Below are 16,893 nucleotides of genomic sequence, written 5' to 3' on the forward strand. Positions count from 1 at the left end.
GATATTTAGGGGACATTTTTGGGGTGTTTTGGGTCACCCACTGGGCGATGTGGCGGCACCCGCAGGCCGCAGCCACGTGCAGGGGGGTCCAGCCCTCGTTGTCGGCCTGGTTCACGTCGGCGCCGCTCTCGACCAGGAACTGCACGACCTCCATGTTCTCGTCAATGCACGCCTGGGGACACCAATGGGGACAATGGGGACATTGGGGACACCATTGGGGACATTGGGGACATTGGGGACATTGGGGACACCATTGGGGACAGCATTGGGGACACCCCAGGGATCCCCCAAACCCCCCCAGGAACTGCACGACCTCCATGTTCTCGTCAATGCACGCCTGGGGACACAATGGGGACAATGGGGACAATGGGGACAATGGGGACAGCAATGGGGACAATGGGGACAATGGGGACAATGGGGACAGCAATGGGGACACCCCCAGGGATCCCCCAAACCCCCCCAGGAACTGCACGACCTCCATGTTCTCGTCAATGCACGCCTGGGGACACCAATGGGGACACCCCCCTGGTGACCACGCCCCCTGGTGACCACGCCCACCTGACACACCCCAGATCTGTCAGCATTAACCACGCCCATTTTCCTCAGACCACACCCCCACTTTATGCCCCACCTCCTTTACAGGCCCTGCCCACCAAGCACGCCACACCTTCCCATGATCACGCCCCCTTTCCATCAAGCCACGCCTTTTTCTATCCAAGCCCCGCCTGTTTTAACGTGCCCTGCCCCCGATACAGATGGCGGCTCCTTTAAATATAACCACGCCCCTTTTCCAAACCCCACCCACCTGGTGCAGCACGGGGTTGGCCCCGCCCATCCCCTCTGGCCCCGCCCACTTGGTGGAGCGCGCTGATCCCGTCCGCCTTGGCCCCGCCCGATTCCCTTAGCCCCGCCCCATTCCCTTAGCCCCGCCCACCTGGTGCAGCGCGCTGATCCTGTCCGCGTTGGCCCCGCCCGTTCCCCTGAGCCCCGCCCCGTCTCCCTTAGCCCCGCCCACCTGGTGCAGCGCGCTGATCCCGTCCGCGTTGGCCCCGCCCGTTTCCCTTAGCCCCGCCCCATTCCCTTAGCCCCGCCCACCTGGTGCAGCGCGCTGATCCCGTCCGCGTTGGCCCCGCCCGTTTTCCTTAGCCCCGCCCCGTTCCCCTTAGCCCCGCCCACCTGGTGCAGCGCGCTGATCCCGTCCGCGTTGGCCCCGCCCGTTTTCCTTAGCCCCGCCCCGTTCCCCTTAGCCCCGCCCACCTGGTGCAGCGCGCTGATCCCGTCCGCATTGGCCCCGCCCGTTTCGCTTAGCCCCGCCCCTTTCCCCTTAGCCCCGCCCACCTGGTGCAGCGCGCTGATCCCGTCCGCGTTGGCCCCGCCCGTTCCCCTTAGCCCCGCCCCGTCACCCTTAGCCCCGCCCACCTGGTGCAGCGCGCTGATCCCGTCCGCGTTGGCCCCGCCCAGCAGCGCGCGCCCCCCGCCCTCGGGCGCCATGACCATGGCGCGCGCCTCGGCCAGCTCCGCGCCTGCGCAGACCGCTCGGAACTCGGCCTGGCGCTCGAAGCGCACCCGGGGCGGGCCCGGCCTCGCCGCCGCCTCCCCCGCGCCCGGCGCCGCCGCCGCCGCCTCCTCCCAGCGCCGCAGCTGCTCCCGCCGCCGCTCCCGGGCCGCCGCCGCCGCCGCCGCCGCCGCCGCCGCCGCCGCCGCCATGGCGGGGCCGGGGCCGCCGCGCCGGGAGGGGGCGGGGCCGGAAGCGGCGGGGGCGGGGTCGCCATGGCAACGGCGCGCGCGCGCGCGGGGGGCGACGGGAAAGGGAGGAGCGGAAGTGACGCGAGGAGGCCGGTGTGTGAGTGACGCAACGGTTTTTATTGGTGTGACGTAGTGAGGTTGCGAGGTGTGACGTCACGAGGGGCGGGGTCACTTCCAGCGCCCGCCCACGCGGCCCTTGGCGACCTTCTTGCTGTGGGGGAGGGGCGGCGGGGGTCGGCCAAGGACGGGGCCCAAAATGCCCAGAAATCGCCCCAAAAACGGCTAAAACCCAACAAAACCACCCAAAATACCCCAAAACCACCCCAAATCCCCCAAAATACCCCAAAACCACCCCAAATCCCAGCAAAATCCTAAAATCCACCCCAAAATCCCCAAAAATCGCCCCAAAAACGGCTAAAACCCCCCAAAACCACCCAAAACCCCCCAAAATACCCAAACCCCCGTTCAAAATACCCCCAAAACCACCCAAAATACCCCAAAACCACCCCAAATCCCAGCAAAATCCTAAAATTCACCCCAAAATCCACAAAAATCGCCCCAAAAACTCCCAAATTCCCCCAAAACCCCCCCCAAAAAAACCAAAATCGCCCCAAAAAAGCCCCAAAATCCCTCAAATATCCCCCAGGACCCTCCAAGACCCAAAAAACCCCAAAATCCCCCCAAAACCCTCCCAAAATCCATCCCCAAAAAACCCAAAAATCCCCAAAAAAGTCCCCCAAACCCTCCAGGACCCCAAAATCCCCCAAATTCCCAACAATCCCCTTGAAAAACCTCCAAAATCTCCTCAAAAAAACCCAAAATTTCCCCCAAAACCCCAAAATTTCCCCCTGAAAAAATGAAATCTCCCCCAAAAAACCCAAATCCCCCCCAAAAAACCCAAATTTCCCCGAAATTTCCCCGAATTTACAATTTCTGGGCGTGGCTGATCCGGTTGTACAGGACGTTGATCTGGGGAGAGGGGCGGGGTCAGAGGGGGACCCCAAAAACTCCCAAAAAATCCCCAAAAATGGGAAATGGGGACCCCAAAAATCCCAAAAAAACCCCCAAAAAATGGGAAATGGGGACCCCAAAAATCCCAAAAAATCCCCAAAAATGGGAAATGGGGACCCCAAAAATCCCAAAAAAACCCCCAAAAAATGGGAAATGGGGACCCCAAAAATGGGAACCCAAAAAACCCCCAAAATTGGAAATGGGGACCCCAAAAAATCCCCAAAATTGGGAAATGGGGACCCCAAAAATCCCCAAAAAAATCCCCAAAAATGGGAAATGGGGACCCCAAAAATCCCCAAAAAATCCCCAAAAATGGGAAATGGGGACCCCAAAAACTCCCAAAAAATCCCCAAAAATGGGAAATGGGGACCCCAAAAATCCCCCAAAAATGGGAAATGGGGACCCCAAAAATGGGAACCCCAAAAAACCCCCAAAAATGGGAAATGGGGAACCCAAAAAACCCCCAAAAATGGGAAAAGGAGCCCCAAAATGGGGACCCCAAAGTGGGAATGGGGGTCCCGAACCCCCCAAATTCGGGGTCCCAATTTGGGGATTTGGGGTCCCAGATTTGGGATTTTGGGGTCCCATTTTTGGGATTTTTGGGGTCCCAGATTTTGGGTTTAGGATTTTTGGGATCCCAAATTTGGGGTTTTTGGGGTCCCATTTTTGGGGATTTTTGGGGTTTTGGGGTCCTGATTTAGGGGTCAGGGTGGATTTGGGGTCCCAGTTTTGGGATTTGGGGTCCCAATTTGGGATTTGGGTGAATTTGGGGTCCCAGCTTTGGATTTTTGGGGTTTTCAGGTCCCATTTTTGGGATTTGGGATCCGATTTTTTGGGGTTTTGGGGTCCCATTTTGAGGTCAGGGTGGATTTGGGGTCCCATTTTTGGGGTTTTTGGAGTCTCATTTTTTAGGATTTTTTGGGGTCCCGTTTTAGGATTTTGGTGTCCCAGATTTGGGTTTAGGATTTTTGGGCTCAGCGTGTATTTGGGCTCCCATATTTGGGGGTTTTGGGGTCCCATTTGGGGTTTTTGGGGTTTGGGATGCCATTTTTGGGCTCCCGTTTTTGGGGGTTTGGGGTGTTTTTGGGGTGTTTTCAGGGTGATTTTGGGGTGTTTTGGGGGTGTTTTTGGGGTGGTTTTGGTGGTTTTAGGGGTGGTTTTGGGGTGTTTTTGGGGTTTTTTTGGGGTTATTTTGGGGTGTTTTGGGGGTGTTTTTGGGTGTTTTTGGGGTGTTTTTTGGGGTGTTTTTGGGGGTTTTGGGGTGTTTTTTTGTGGTTTTCGGTGATTTTTGGGGTGTTTTTGGTGTTTTGGGTCCCTGCCCACCTCGTAGCGCTGCCGCCTCAGTTTCTCGCTCAGGTCGAATTTCTCGGACTCGAGCTGCTGAATCCAGGCATGGAGCTCCTCGGCCTTGGCCCTGAAACGGGGAAAATCCACGGGATTTTGGGGTTTTTATAGGAATTTATGGGATTTGGGGTTTTTGTGGGGTTTTTGTGGGGTTTTTTGGGGGTTTTTAGGGTTTTTTATGGGATTTTTATGGGTTTTTATGGGCACTCGAGCTGCTGGATCCAGGCATGGAGCTCCTCGGCCTTGGCCCTGAAATGGGGAAAATCCACGGGATTTTGGGGTTTTTATAGGAATTTGGGGTTTTTATAGGAATTTATGGGATTTTTATGGGGTTTTTGTGGGGTTTGGGGGTTTTATGGGATTTTTTTGGGGATTTTTATGGGTTTTTATGGGCACTCGAGCTGCTGGATCCAGGCATGGAGCTCCTCGGCCTTGGCCCTGGAACGGGGAAAATCCACGGGATTTTGGGGTTTTTGGGGTTTTTACAGGAATTTATAGGATTTGGGTTTTTGTGGCGTTTTTGTGGGTTTGGGGTTTTATGGGGTTTGGGTTTTTTTTTTTAAATGGATATTTTGTGGTATTTTTTAGATATTTTTGGGGTGAATTTGGGATATTTTTGGGGTGAGTTTGGGGTGTTTTGGGGCAGTTTTTGAGGGGATTTTTTGGGATATTTTGGGGATATTTTTGGGGTGAATTTGGGATATTTTTGGGGTAAATTTGGGATATTTTGGGGACATTTTGGGGCAGTTTTTGGGGATATTTTTGGGGTGAGTTTGGGATGTTTTTGGGGTGAATTTGGGGTATTTTGGGGCAGTTTTTGAGGGGATTTTTTGGGACATTTTGGGGATATTTTTGGGATATTTTTGGGGTGAATTTGGGACATTTTGGGGCAGTTTTTGGGGTATTTTTGGGGTGAATTTGGGGTATTTCAGCCCCACCGTAGCCCGTCCTCTCTGAGCCCCTCGATGTCCAGGAAAGGGGATTTTTTGAGGATATTTTGGGGCAGTTTTTTGGGACATTTTGTGGATGTTTTTGGGGTGAATTTGGCATATTTTTGGGGTGAATTTGGGGTGTTTTGGGACGGTTTTTGAGGGGATATTTTTGGGATATTTTTGGGACATTTCTGGGATATTTTTGGGGTGAATTTGGGGTGTTTTGGTCCCACCGTAGCCCGTCCTCGCGGAGCCCCTCGATGTCCAGGGGAAGGGGATTTTTTGGGATATTTTGGGGCAGTTTTTGGGGATATTTTTGGGATATTTTTGGGATATTTTGGTGACGTTTTTGGGGTGAATTTGGGCTATTTTGGGCCCCACCGGAGCCCGTCCTCGCGGAGCCCCTCGATGTCCAGCAAAGGGGATTTTTATGGGGTTTTTTGGGACATTTTGGGGATATTTTGAGAGGATTTTTGGGGATATTTTTGGGACATTTTGGGCTATTTTTGGGGTGAATTAGGGGTATTTCAGCCCCACCGTAGCCCGTCCTCTCTGAGCCCCTCGATGTCCAGGGGAAGGGGATTTTTTGGGATATTTTGGGGATATTTTTGGGATATTTTTGGGATATTTTTGGGGTGAATTTGGGCTGTTTCAGCCCCACCGTAGCCCGTCCTCGCGCAGCCCCTCGATCTCCAGGGGAAGGGGATTTTTTGGGGGATTTTTGGGACATTTTGGGATATTTTTGGGGTGAATTTGGGGTATTTTTGGGATATTTTTGGGGTGAATTTGGGGTATTTCAGCCCCACCGTAGCCCGTCCTCTCTGAGCCCCTCGATGTCCAAGGGAGTGGATTTTTTGGGATATTTTTGGGATATTTTTGGGACATTTTTGGGCTATTTTTGGGGATATTTTTGGGACATTTTGGGGCTGTTTTTGAGGGGATTTTTTGGGATATTTTGGGGACATTTTTGGGGTGAATTTGGGCTGTTTCGGCCCCACCGTAGCCCGTCCTCCCTGAGCCCCTCGATGTCCAGCGGGCGCCGTCGCTCCGCCAGGATCCGCAGCTTCATCTCCCGGCCCGTCTGGCGCCGCCCCCGGCGCTGCTCGGCCTGCGCGGAAATCGGGGGGAAATCGGGGGAAATCGGGCAATTTGGGGCAATTGAGGGGGATTTGGGGCAATTGAGGGGGATTTGGGGCTTTTTGAGAAGGAATTTGGGGGAATTCAGGGGGAGTTTGGGGGGGAATCGGGGCAGTTTGGGGAGAATCGAGGGGAAATCGGGGGAATTTGGGACGTTCTGGGGGAAATGTGGGGAAATTTGGCAATTTGGGGCCTCCATGGTGGATTTTGGGGGGAATTCAAGGGTTGTCTATGGGGTTTCTATGGGGTCTGTGGGGTTTCTATGGGGCTTTTGGGGTCCCTATGGGATCTGTGGGGTTTCTATGGGGTGTTTGGGGTTTTTGGGGGTTTTTGGGGGTTTTTGGGGTTTTTTGGGCTCCCTATGGGATTTTTGGGGGGTTTTTGTGGGGTTTCTGTGGGGTTTTTGGGGGGTTTTTGGTGTTTCTATGGGGTTTCTTTGGGGTTTCTATGGGATCTATGGGGTTTTTGGGGGTTTTTTGGGGGTTTTTGGGGTCCACTTGGCCAGGTACCCCCCGAAATGGGGCATTGATGACAGAACCTTCTGTGCGGCTGTGGGGTCCCTATGGGTTTCTATGGGGTTTTTGGGGGGTTTTTGGTGTTTCTATGGGGTTTCTATGGGGTTTTTGGGGGGTTTTTGGGGGATTTTTTTGGGGTTTTTTGGGGTTTTTTGGGTCCCACCTTGGCCAGGTACCCCCCGAAATGGGGCATCTATGGGGTTTCTATGGGGTTTCTATGGGGTTTCTATGGGGTTTCTATGGGGTTTCTATGGGTTTTTGAGTGTTTTTTGTGGTTTTTGGGTTTCTTGGGGTTTTTGGGGTCCCACCTTGGCCAGGTACCCCCCGAAATGGGGCATCACTGACAGAACCCTCTGTGGGGCTGTGGGGTTTCTATGGGGTTTCTATGGGGTTTCTATGGGGTTTTTGGGAGGATTTTTGTGGTTTTTGGGGTTTTTTGGGGTTTTTGGGGTTTCTATGGGGTTTTTGGGGTCCCTATGGGTTTTTGGGGGTTTTTTGGGGTTTCTATGGGGTTTTTTGGGGTCCCTGTGGGTTTTTTGGGGGTTTCTGGGAGGTTTTTGGTTTTCTATGGGTTGTCTATGGGTTTCTATGGGATCTATGGGTTTTTGGGGTTTTTTGGGGTTTTTGGGGTTTTTGGGGTCCCACCTTGGCCAGGTACCCCCCGAAATGGGGCATCTATGGGGTTTCTATGGGGTCTATGGGATCTATGGGGGTTTTGGGGGGTTTTTGGGGTCCCTATGGGGTTTTTGGGGGGTTTTTGGGGTTTTTTGGGGGTTTTTGGGGTCCCACCTTGGCCAGGTACCCCCCGAAATGCGGCATCGCCGACAGAACTTTCTTTTTCTTGGCGTCGTCCTCCGCTCTCTTCTTGGCCTCCTCCTCCTCCTTGCGCAGCTTCTCCTCCTGGGATTTGGGGCAAATTGGGGCGGTTTTGGGCAAATTGGGGGGATTTGGGGCAAATTGGGGCGGATTTGGGGCAATTGGGGCGGGTTTGGGGCAATTGGGGCAATTTTGGGGCCAGATTTGGTGGATTTAGAGTTGGATTTAGGGTTGGGTTTGGGGTGGATTTTGGTGGATTTGGGGTCAGATTTTGGGTCAGTTTGGGGTGGATTTGGGGCCAGATTTGGGATGGATTTTCCGGTGGATTTGGGGTCTGTTTAGGGCCAGTTTTGGGGTGGATTTTGGTGGATTTGGGGTCAGATTTGGGATGGATTTTGGGGGATTTGGGGTCAGATTTGGGTTGGATTTTGGTGGATTTGGAGCCGGATTTGGGGTGGATTTGGGGCGGGTTTAGGGTCAGATTTTGAGTGGGTTTGGGGCAGATTTGGGGTGGATTTGGGGTGGATTTGGGGTGGATTTGGGGTGGATCCAGGAGGCCATTCTGGGGTGGTTCCCAGGTGAGATTTTGGGGTGAATCCGGGTGATTTTGGGCTGGATCCAGGAGGGGATTTTGGGGCACATCCAGAAGGGGATTTGGGGGTTCCCAGGTGCCATTTTGGGGTAAATCCAGGAGATTTTGAGGTGGATCCTGGCAGTTTTGGGGGGTTCCCAGCCGTTATTTTGGGGTGAATCCAGGTGTTATTTTGGGGTTCCCAGCTGTTATTTTGGGGTGAATCCAGGAGATTTTGGGGTGAATCCTGGCAGGGATTTTGGGGTGAATCCTGGCAGTTTTGGGGTGGTTCCCAGCCGTTATTTTGGGGTGAATCCAGGTGTTATTTTGGGGTCATTCCCAGGTGCCATTTTGGGGTTCCCAGCCGTTATTTTGGGGTGAATCCCGGCCGTTATTTTGGGGTGAATCGGGGCAGTTTTGGGTTGGATCCCAGCCGTTATTTTGGGGTGAATCCCGGTGTTATTTTGGGGTTGTTCCCAGCCGTTATTTTGGGGTGAATCCCGTCCGTTTTGGTCGCTCACCGCCAGCCGCGCCTGCCGCTCCCGCTCCTTCTCGGTTCGGCTCCGCAGCTGCTCCTTGCGCTCGGCCCGGCGCCGCTCCTGGGCGGGAACGCACCAAAACCGCCCAAAATCAACCCAAATCACCCCAAATCACCCCAAAACCGCCCAGAATCACCCCAAAATCACCCCAAAATCACCCCAAAACTGCCCGAAATCACCCCAAAATCACCCAAAACTGCCCCAAAACCGCCCCAAATCACCCCAAAACCGCCCAGAATCACCCCAAAACCGCCCCAAAATCACCCCAAAATCACCCCGAAACCGCCCAGAATCACCCCAAAACCACCCCAAATCACCCCAAAATCGCCTGAAATCACCCCAAACCGCCCAAATCACCCCAAAATCACCCCAAAACCGCCTGAAATCACCCCAAAATCACCCCAAAATCACCCCAAAATCACCCTAAAACTGCCTGAAATCACCCCAAAACCGCCCAAAATCACCCCAAATCACCCCAAAACCGCCCGAAATCACCCCAAAACTGCCCCAAATCGCCCCAAAACTGCCTGAAATCACCCTAAATCACCCCAAAACTGCCCCAAATCACCCCCAAACCGCCCAAAATCACCCAAAATCACCCGAATTCACCCCAAACCGCCCAAAATCACCCCAAAACTGCCCCAAATCACCCCGAAACCGCCTCAAATGATGCAAAACCACCCTAAATCACCCCCAAATCACCAAAAGTTACCCAAAACTGCACCAAATCACCCCAAAACTGCCTGAAATAACCCACAATCACCCTAAAAATTGCCCCAAAAACTGCCCCAAAATTGCCCCAAAAACTGCCCAAAATCACCCCAAAACTGCCTGAAATCATCCACAACCACCTCAAAAACCCCCCCAAACCCCCCAAAACCCCCAAAACCCCCAAAATCTCCCAAAATCACCCCCAAATCCCCCAAAACCAGCCCAGAGCTGTGTGAATGCCCCGATTGCCCCAAACCCCCGGAATTTGCCCCAAACCCACGATTGCCCAAAATCCCCGGAATTTGCCCCAAACCCACGATTGCCCAAAACCCCCGGAATTTGCCCAAAAGCCCCGGAATTTGCCCAAAATCCCCGGAATTTGCCCCAAACCCCCGGAATTTGCCCCAAACCCACGATTGCCCCAAAACCCCCGGAATTTGCCCCAAATCCCCGGAATTTGCCCCAAACCCACGATTGCCCAAAACCCCCGGAATTTGCCCCAAACCCACGATTGCCCAAAACCCCCGGAATTTGCCCAAAATCCCCGGAATTTGCCCCAAACCCACGATTCGCTCCATCAGCCCCTGCAGCTCCTCCTCCTCGCGGCGCCGCTGCTCAAAGTGGGCGTCAATGAGGGTCTGCAGCTCCAGCAGGTCCTTCTCCATGCGCTTCCGGTGGATGTCCTGACCCAAAACAGCCCAAATTCACCCCAAAATTACCTTGTGGAAAAATCCCGATCAAAAAACCCCAAAAAATCCCAAATAAATCCCAAATATTCCCTCCCCTTCAGGCCCTTCTCCATGCGCTTCCGGTGGATGTCCTGACCCAAAAAACCCCAAATTCACCCCAAAATTACCTTGGGGAAAAACCCCGATCAAAAAACCCCAAAAAATCCCCAAAAAATCCAAAAAACTCCAAATATTCCCTTCCCTTCAGATCCTTCTCCATGCGCTTCCAGTGGATGTCCTGACCCAAAAAACCCCAAATTCACCCCAAAATTACCTTGCGGAAAAACCCCGATCAAAAAACCCCAAAAAACCCAAAAAAATCCCAAAAAATCCCAAATAAATCCCAAATATTCCCTCCCCTTCAGGCCCTTCTCCATGCGCTTCCGGTGGATGTCCTGACCCAAAACAGCACAAATTCACCCCAAAATTACCTTGCGGAAAAACCCCGATCAAAAAACCCCAAAAAACACCAAAAAATCCAAAAAATCCAAAAATTCCCTCCCTTCAGTCCTTCTCCATGCGCTTCCGTGGATGTCTGACCCAAACAGCACGAATTTACCCCAAAATTACCCTGTGGAAAAACCCCGATCAAAAAACCCCAAAAAATCCCCAAAAAATCCCAAATAAATCCCAAATATTCCCTCCCCTTCAGGTCCTTCTCCTGCCACCCCAGACCCCCCAAATTTCCCCAAATTTCCCCAAATTTCCCAATTTCCCAAACTCACATCAAAGTCCACGCGTTCGCCCTCGGGGATTTTGGGCGGCGCCAGCTGGGACAGCATCGGCCTGGGGGGGGCGGGGGGGTCAGGGGGGCTGCGACCCCCAAAAACCCCCCAAAAAAACCCCAAAATCCCCCCCAAAATCCACCCAAAAAAACCCCAAAAATCCCTTCAAAAACCCAAAAAATCCCCCCAAAAATCCCCCCAAATTCCCAACAAAAATCTCCAAGAATGCCCCCAAAAAAACCCCAAAATTCCCCCCAAAAATCCCTTCAAAAACCAAAAATTCCCCCCCAAAAAAACCCCAAAATTCCCCCCAAAATCCACCCAAAAACCCCAAAAATCCCCCCAAAATTCCCCCAAAATCCACCCAAAAACCCCCCAAAATCCCCCCAAAAATCCAAATTCCCCCAAAATCCCCCAAAAATCTCCAAGAATCCCCCCAAAAATCCCCCTAATTCCCCCCCAAAAACCCCCAAAAAAATCCCAAAATCCCCCAAAACCCCCAAAACCCCTCCAAAAACCCCAAATATCTCCCCAAAACCCCCCCGAAAAATCCCCCCAAAATCCACCCAAAAATCTCCCAGAATGCCCCCAAAAAACCCCAAAATCCCCCCCAAAATCCCCCAAAAAATCCCCAAAAATCCCCAAAATCCCCAAATCCCCAAATGTCACTCACCGGGGCCGGGGCCGCTCCTCTTCTGGGGGGACAGAAATGGGGGGTCAGGGGGGATTTTGGGGGTATTTGGGGACAGTTTTGGGGGTCCCAGGGCTGGTTTGGGGGGATTTTTGGGGATTTTGGGGGTCCCAAGGGGGTTTTTGGGTGATTTTGGGGTGGCCTTGGAGGATTTTGGGGGTCCCAGGGAATTTTTTGAGGGTTCCAGGGTTGGTTTTGGGGTGATTTTGGGGGGATTTTGGGGCAGTTTTGGGGTCCCAGGCTGTTTGGGGGATTTAAGGGATTTTGGTGTTCCCAAGGGATTTTTGGGGATTTTGGGGGTCCCAGGGCTGGTTTGGGGGGATTTTAGGGGAGTTTGGGGCATTTGGAGGCTCCCAGGATAATTTTGGGGTGGATTTTGGGGCAGTTTTGGGGCATTTGGGGAAGTTTTGGGCATTTTTGGGGTACTTTGAGATATTTTTGGGGTACTTTGGGTATTTTTGGGTGATCTTGGGGTATTTTTGAGGTATTTGGGGCAGTTTTGGGGCATTTTGGGTATTTTGGGGCAGTTTTGGGGTTATTTTGGGGCATTTTTGGGGTATTTTGGGGTATTTTTGGGTATTTTGGGGTTATTTTGGGGTATTTTTGGGGTATTTTTGGGGCATTTTTGGGCTATTTTGGGGCAGTTTTGGGGTATTTTGGTGTTTTTGGTCCGTACCCGGCTCCTCCGGAGGTTTCGGGGGCTCCGGGGCTGTGGGGGGGAAATGGGGGCGTCACAAATTGGGGCAAATTCCCCCAAATTTGGGGTTTTTGGGGTAAATTCCCCCAAATTTTGGGGTTTTTTTTGTGCAGAATCCCCCAAAAGTTGTGGGGTTTTTTTAAGGGAAATTTCCTCAAATTTTGGGGTTTTTTTAGGGAAATTTCCTCAAATTTTGGGGTTTTTTAAACAGAAATTTCCTCAAATTTTGGGGTTTTTTTTTAGGGAAATTTCCTCAAATTTTGGGGGTTTTTTAGGGAAATTTCCTCAAATTTTGGGGTTTTTTTAGGGAAATTTCCTCAAATTTTGGGGTTTTTTTTTTAGGGAAATTTCCTCAAATTTTGGGGTTTTTTTTAAGGGAAATTTCCTCAAATTTGGGGTTTTTATTTTACTGAAATTTCCTCAAATTTTGGGGTTTTTTTTGGGAATTTCCTCAAATTTTGGTTTTTTTTAAGGGAAATTTCCTCAAGTTTTGGGATTTTTTTAGGGAAATTTCCTCCAATTTTGGGTTTTTTGAAGGGAAATTTCCTCAAATTTTGGGTTTTTTTGGAAGAGATTTCCCCCAAATTTTGGGTTTTTTTAAAGGGAAATTTCCTCAAATTTTGGTTTTTTTTTAGGGAAATTTCCTCAAATTTTGGGGTTTTTTTAGGGAAATTTCCTCAAATTTTGGGGTTTTTTTTTTAGGGAAATTTCCTCAAATTTTGGGGGTTTTTTTAAGGGAAATTTCCTCAAATTTTGTTTTTTTTTTTAGGGAAATTTCCTCAAATTTTGGGGTTTTTTTAGGGAAATTTCCTCAAATTTTGGGTTTTTTTTAAGGGAAATTTCCTCAAATTTTGGGTTTTTTTTAGGGAAATTTCCTCAAATTTTGGGGTTTTTTTAGGGAAATTTCCTCAAATTTTGGGGTTTTTTTAAAGGGAAATTTCCTCAAATTTTGGGGTTTTTTTTAAGGGAAATTTCCTCAAATTTTGGGTTTTTTTGAAGGGAAATTTCCTCAAATTTTGGGTTTTTTTGAAGAGATTTCCCCCAAATTTTGGAATTTTGGGGAATTCCCCCAAATTTTGGGATTTTTGAAGAATTTCCCCCAAATTTTGGTTTTTTTGGGGAGAATTTTGGTGATTTTTGGGTTTCCTCGCTCACCTTCCTCCTCCTCCTCCTCCTCCTCCTCCTCGGGCGCCTCCTCTGGGGAACGGTAATTAGTGCGCTAATTATGCTAATTAGCCACCCCCAGAGCCTTTAATTAGGGCTCTGAGGGGGTTATTAGTAATTAATCAATGATTAATTAATGGGTTGGGGGGCAGTTTTAGGTTCTGGGGGGGGGTTAATGTTAATTAACGCGTTATTAATTAACGGTTTGGGGTTAATTAGGGGTGTTTGATGTTGATTAACACGTTATTAATTAATGGTTTGGGGTTAATTAAGGGGTTTGATGTTCATTAACCCGTTATTAATTAACGGTTTGGGGTTAATTAAGGGGGTTTAATGTTAATTAACCCATTATTAATTAAGGGTTTGGGGTTAATTAGGGGGGTTTGATGTTGATTAACCCGTTATTAATTAACGGTTTGGGGTTAATTAGGGGGGTATCAGGTTCTGGAGAGGATTTAATGTTAATTAGTTATTAATTACCGGTTTGGGGTTAATTAAGGGGGTTTAATGTTAGTGAACCCGTTATTAATTAACGGCTTGGGGTTAATTAGGGGGGTTTGATGTTAATTAACCCGTTATTAATTAACGGTTTGGGGTTAATTGAGGGGGTTTGATGTTCATTAACCCGTTATTAATTAACGGTTTGGGGTTAATTAGAGGCGTTTAATGTTAATTAACCCATTTTTAATTAACGGTTTGGGGTTAATTAGGGGGGTTTCGGGTCAATCCATGTGTGCTGGGGTTAATTGCCGTTAATTGGCGTTAATTTGCGTTAATGAGCGCTGATTGGCGCTGTTAATTGGGGTCACGTGGGGCCGCGTGACGTCACTGACCCTCCGGCCGCTCCCTGGGGGGGAAGAAAAACGTGAGGGGGGGGAGGGGCGGGGGAGGGGCATTTTGGGGATTTTGGGGAAATTTTGGGAGATTTTGGGGATCCCAGGGGGTTTTGGGGTGGTTTTGGGGGGTCCCGGGGGGATTTTGGGGAAATTTTGGGGTCCCGGGGGGGTTTTGGGGCGGTTTTGGGGGATTCTGAGGTGATTTTGGGAGGTCCAAGGGATTTTTGGGGCGGTTTTGGGGGTCCCGGGGGATTTTGGGGCATTTTAGGGAGATTTTGGGGGGATTTTGGGGGTCCCAGGGGGATTTTGGGGTATTTTAGGGAGATTTTGGGGTATTTTGGGGCGGTTTTGGGGGTCCCAGGGGTTTTTGGGGAGGTTTTGGGGGGTCCCGGGGATTTTGGGGCATTTTAGGGAGATTTTGGGAGGTCCAAGGGATTTTTGGGGTGGGTTTGGGATATTTTGGGACAATTTTGGGGGTCCCAGGGTTTTTGGGGGAATTTTGGGGAATATTTTTGGGAGTTTTTGGGGTATTTCGCAGAGGTTTTGGGGGTCCCCAGGTGAATTTGGGGCATTTTGGGGGGATTTTGAGAAGATTTTGGGGCAGTTTTGGGGGATTTTGGGTCAGTTTGGGCTATTTCAGGGCAGTTTTGGGGATTTAGGGGCGGTTTTGGGGATTTCGGGGCAGTTTTGGGTATTTTGGGGTATTTTTGGGGCTATTTTGGGGCAGTTTTGGGGGATTTAGGGGGCAGTTTTGGGGTATTTTGGGCTATTTTGGGGCAGTTTTTGGGGGTTTTGGGGCAGTTTTGGGGTATTTTGGGGCTATTTTGGTCAGTTTTGGGGTCACTCACTCGATTTCCTGCTCGGGCTCGGCCATGGCTCCGAATTTGGGGGTCCTGGGGAGGGGTCGGGGGCTCAGTCCCCCCAAAAAACCCAAAAAAACCCAAAAAATCCAGAAAACATCCCCAAACCTCCCTAAATCCCCTCCAAAAAACCCCAAAATCCACAAAAAAAATCCACAAAAAACCCAAAAATCTCCCGAAAAAAAAACCCCAAAAAGTCCCAAAATTCCCCCAAAATACCCCAAATTTCCCCCCAAAATACCCAAATTCACCCCAAACCCCAAATTATCCCTAAAAATCCCAGAATTCACCCCAAAAATCCCCAAATCACCCCCAAAACCCCAAATTCACCCCAAGAAATCCCAAAATTCACCCTAAAACCCCCCAAATTCCCCCAAAACCCCCAAAATTCCCCCCAAAAATCCCAAAGTTCACCCAAAATTCGCCCTAGAACCCCAAAATTCACCCCAAAACCCCAAATTCCCCCAAAAATCCAAATTCTTCCCCCAAAAACCCCCACAACCTCCCAAAAATCCCAAAATTCCCCCTAAAACCCCAAATTCACCCCAAAATTCACCCCCAAAATTCACCCTAAAACCCCAAAATTCACTCCAGAACCCCAAATTCCCCCAAAAATCCAAATTCTCCCCCCAAAAATCCCAAAATTCCCCCAAAAAATCCCAAAATTCACCCTAAAACCCCAAATTCACCCCAAAATTCACCCTAAAAATCCCAAAATTCCCCCAAAACCCCAAAATTCACCCCAAAATTCACCCTAAATTCCCAAATTCACCCCAAAACCCCCCAAAAATCCAAATTCTCCCCCAAAAAACCCCACAACCCCCCAAAAAAACCCCCAAACTCACCCCAAAAATCCCAAAATTCCCCCCAAAACCCTCAAATTCCCCCCAAAAAACCCGAAATTCCCCCCAAATTCACCCCAAAATTCCCAAAATTTCCCCCAAAATTCCCAAATTTCCCCAAATTCCCCCAAATTTCCTCCCCTCCCCTCCCCCACCTCTCCTCTCTCCTCTCCCGCCCCTCCCCCCCCATTGGGGGTCCCTTTTTGCGGGTTCTCCCCCCCCCCCCCCGCGATGACGTCACCGCCCATTGTTCCCCGATATATCGCGATATCCGACACCGCCCGGGGGGGGTGGGGGCGGGGCCGGGACCCCCCCGTGCCCATTTTGGGAGAAAAAAACAAAAGGGGGGCGTGGCCGGGGCGGTGACGTCACCGCGCGCCCCTCCCCCACCCCCCGCAGCTGTCGCGGCTTTTCGGGACCCCCCCCCCCAAAATGACAGGGGGGGGAGGGGCGGGGGGGGGGGGGGGGAGGGGTCACCTTCACCCATCCCCCACCCCCAACCCAGCGCCGCCGATTTGGGGCCAAATTCCACAATTTTGGTACAAAATGACCCCAAAATTCCTTAATTTGGGTACAAAACCTCCAAAAATTCCCCGAATTGGGTACAAATTCCTTAATTTTGGTACAAAATGACCCCAAAATTCCTTTATTTTGGTACAAAACCAAAATTCCATTATTTTGGTACAAAATGGCCCCAAAATTCCTTAATTTTGGTACAAAAACTCTAAAAAATCCCCCGAATTTGGTACAAAATTCCTTAATTTTGGTACAAAAGGACTCCAAAATTTCCCCTGAATTTGGTACAAAATGACCCCAAAATTCCTTAATTTGGATACAAAACTCCCCAAAATTCCATTTGAGACCAAATTCCTTAATTTTGGTACAAAATGGGGCCAAAATTCCTTAATTTGGGTACAAAACCTCCAAAAATTCCCCGAATTTGGTACAAAAATCCTTAATTTTGGTACAAAATGACCCCAAAATTCCCCGAATTTGGTACAAATTCCTTAATTTTGGTACAAAATGGC

General features: G+C 50.4%; 2 protein-coding genes across 4 annotated transcripts; both read right to left on the minus strand.

Annotated features, from left to right (window-relative positions):
- Window positions 1-41: 41 nt before the first annotated feature.
- Window positions 42-1,707, minus strand: LOC135441761 (protein phosphatase 1 regulatory subunit 12C-like; the record flags this gene model as incomplete). The annotated part of the gene is made up of 3 exons (XM_064701311.1): window positions 1,420-1,707; window positions 314-499; window positions 42-172 (listed from the first exon to the last, which is right to left on the minus strand). Coding segments are annotated over exons 1-3 (605 nt in total), but the record flags the coding sequence as incomplete, so codon positions are not given.
- Window positions 1,708-1,844: 137 nt separating this feature from the next.
- On the minus strand, window positions 1,845-15,105 carry TNNT1 (troponin T1, slow skeletal type). Of its 3 annotated transcripts, none has more exons than XM_064701310.1 (11): window positions 13,319-13,426; window positions 12,143-12,175; window positions 11,449-11,467; window positions 10,776-10,836; window positions 9,889-10,005; window positions 8,594-8,671; window positions 7,475-7,585; window positions 6,032-6,141; window positions 4,081-4,171; window positions 2,675-2,715; window positions 1,845-1,957 (listed from the first exon to the last, which is right to left on the minus strand). In XM_064701310.1, exons 4-11 carry the CDS (start codon window positions 10,830-10,832, stop codon window positions 1,915-1,917), a joined length of 648 nt encoding a protein of 215 aa, XP_064557380.1. In that variant the 5' UTR covers window positions 10,833-10,836; window positions 11,449-11,467; window positions 12,143-12,175; window positions 13,319-13,426; the 3' UTR covers window positions 1,845-1,914. The 3 variants fall into 3 exon arrangements, with proteins under 3 accessions (XP_064557380.1, XP_064557378.1, XP_064557379.1); XM_064701308.1 differs by having other exon boundaries at window positions 11,449-11,470; XM_064701309.1 differs by lacking the exons at window positions 12,143-12,175; window positions 13,319-13,426 and adding an exon at window positions 15,012-15,105 and having other exon boundaries at window positions 11,449-11,470.
- Between the last annotated feature and the right edge of the window lie 1,788 nt (window positions 15,106-16,893).

Source organism: Zonotrichia leucophrys, unplaced genomic scaffold (assembly GCF_028769735.1).
Source record: "Zonotrichia leucophrys gambelii isolate GWCS_2022_RI unplaced genomic scaffold, RI_Zleu_2.0 Scaffold_485_38384, whole genome shotgun sequence".
Classification (NCBI taxonomy): Eukaryota; Metazoa; Chordata; class Aves; order Passeriformes; family Passerellidae; genus Zonotrichia; species Zonotrichia leucophrys.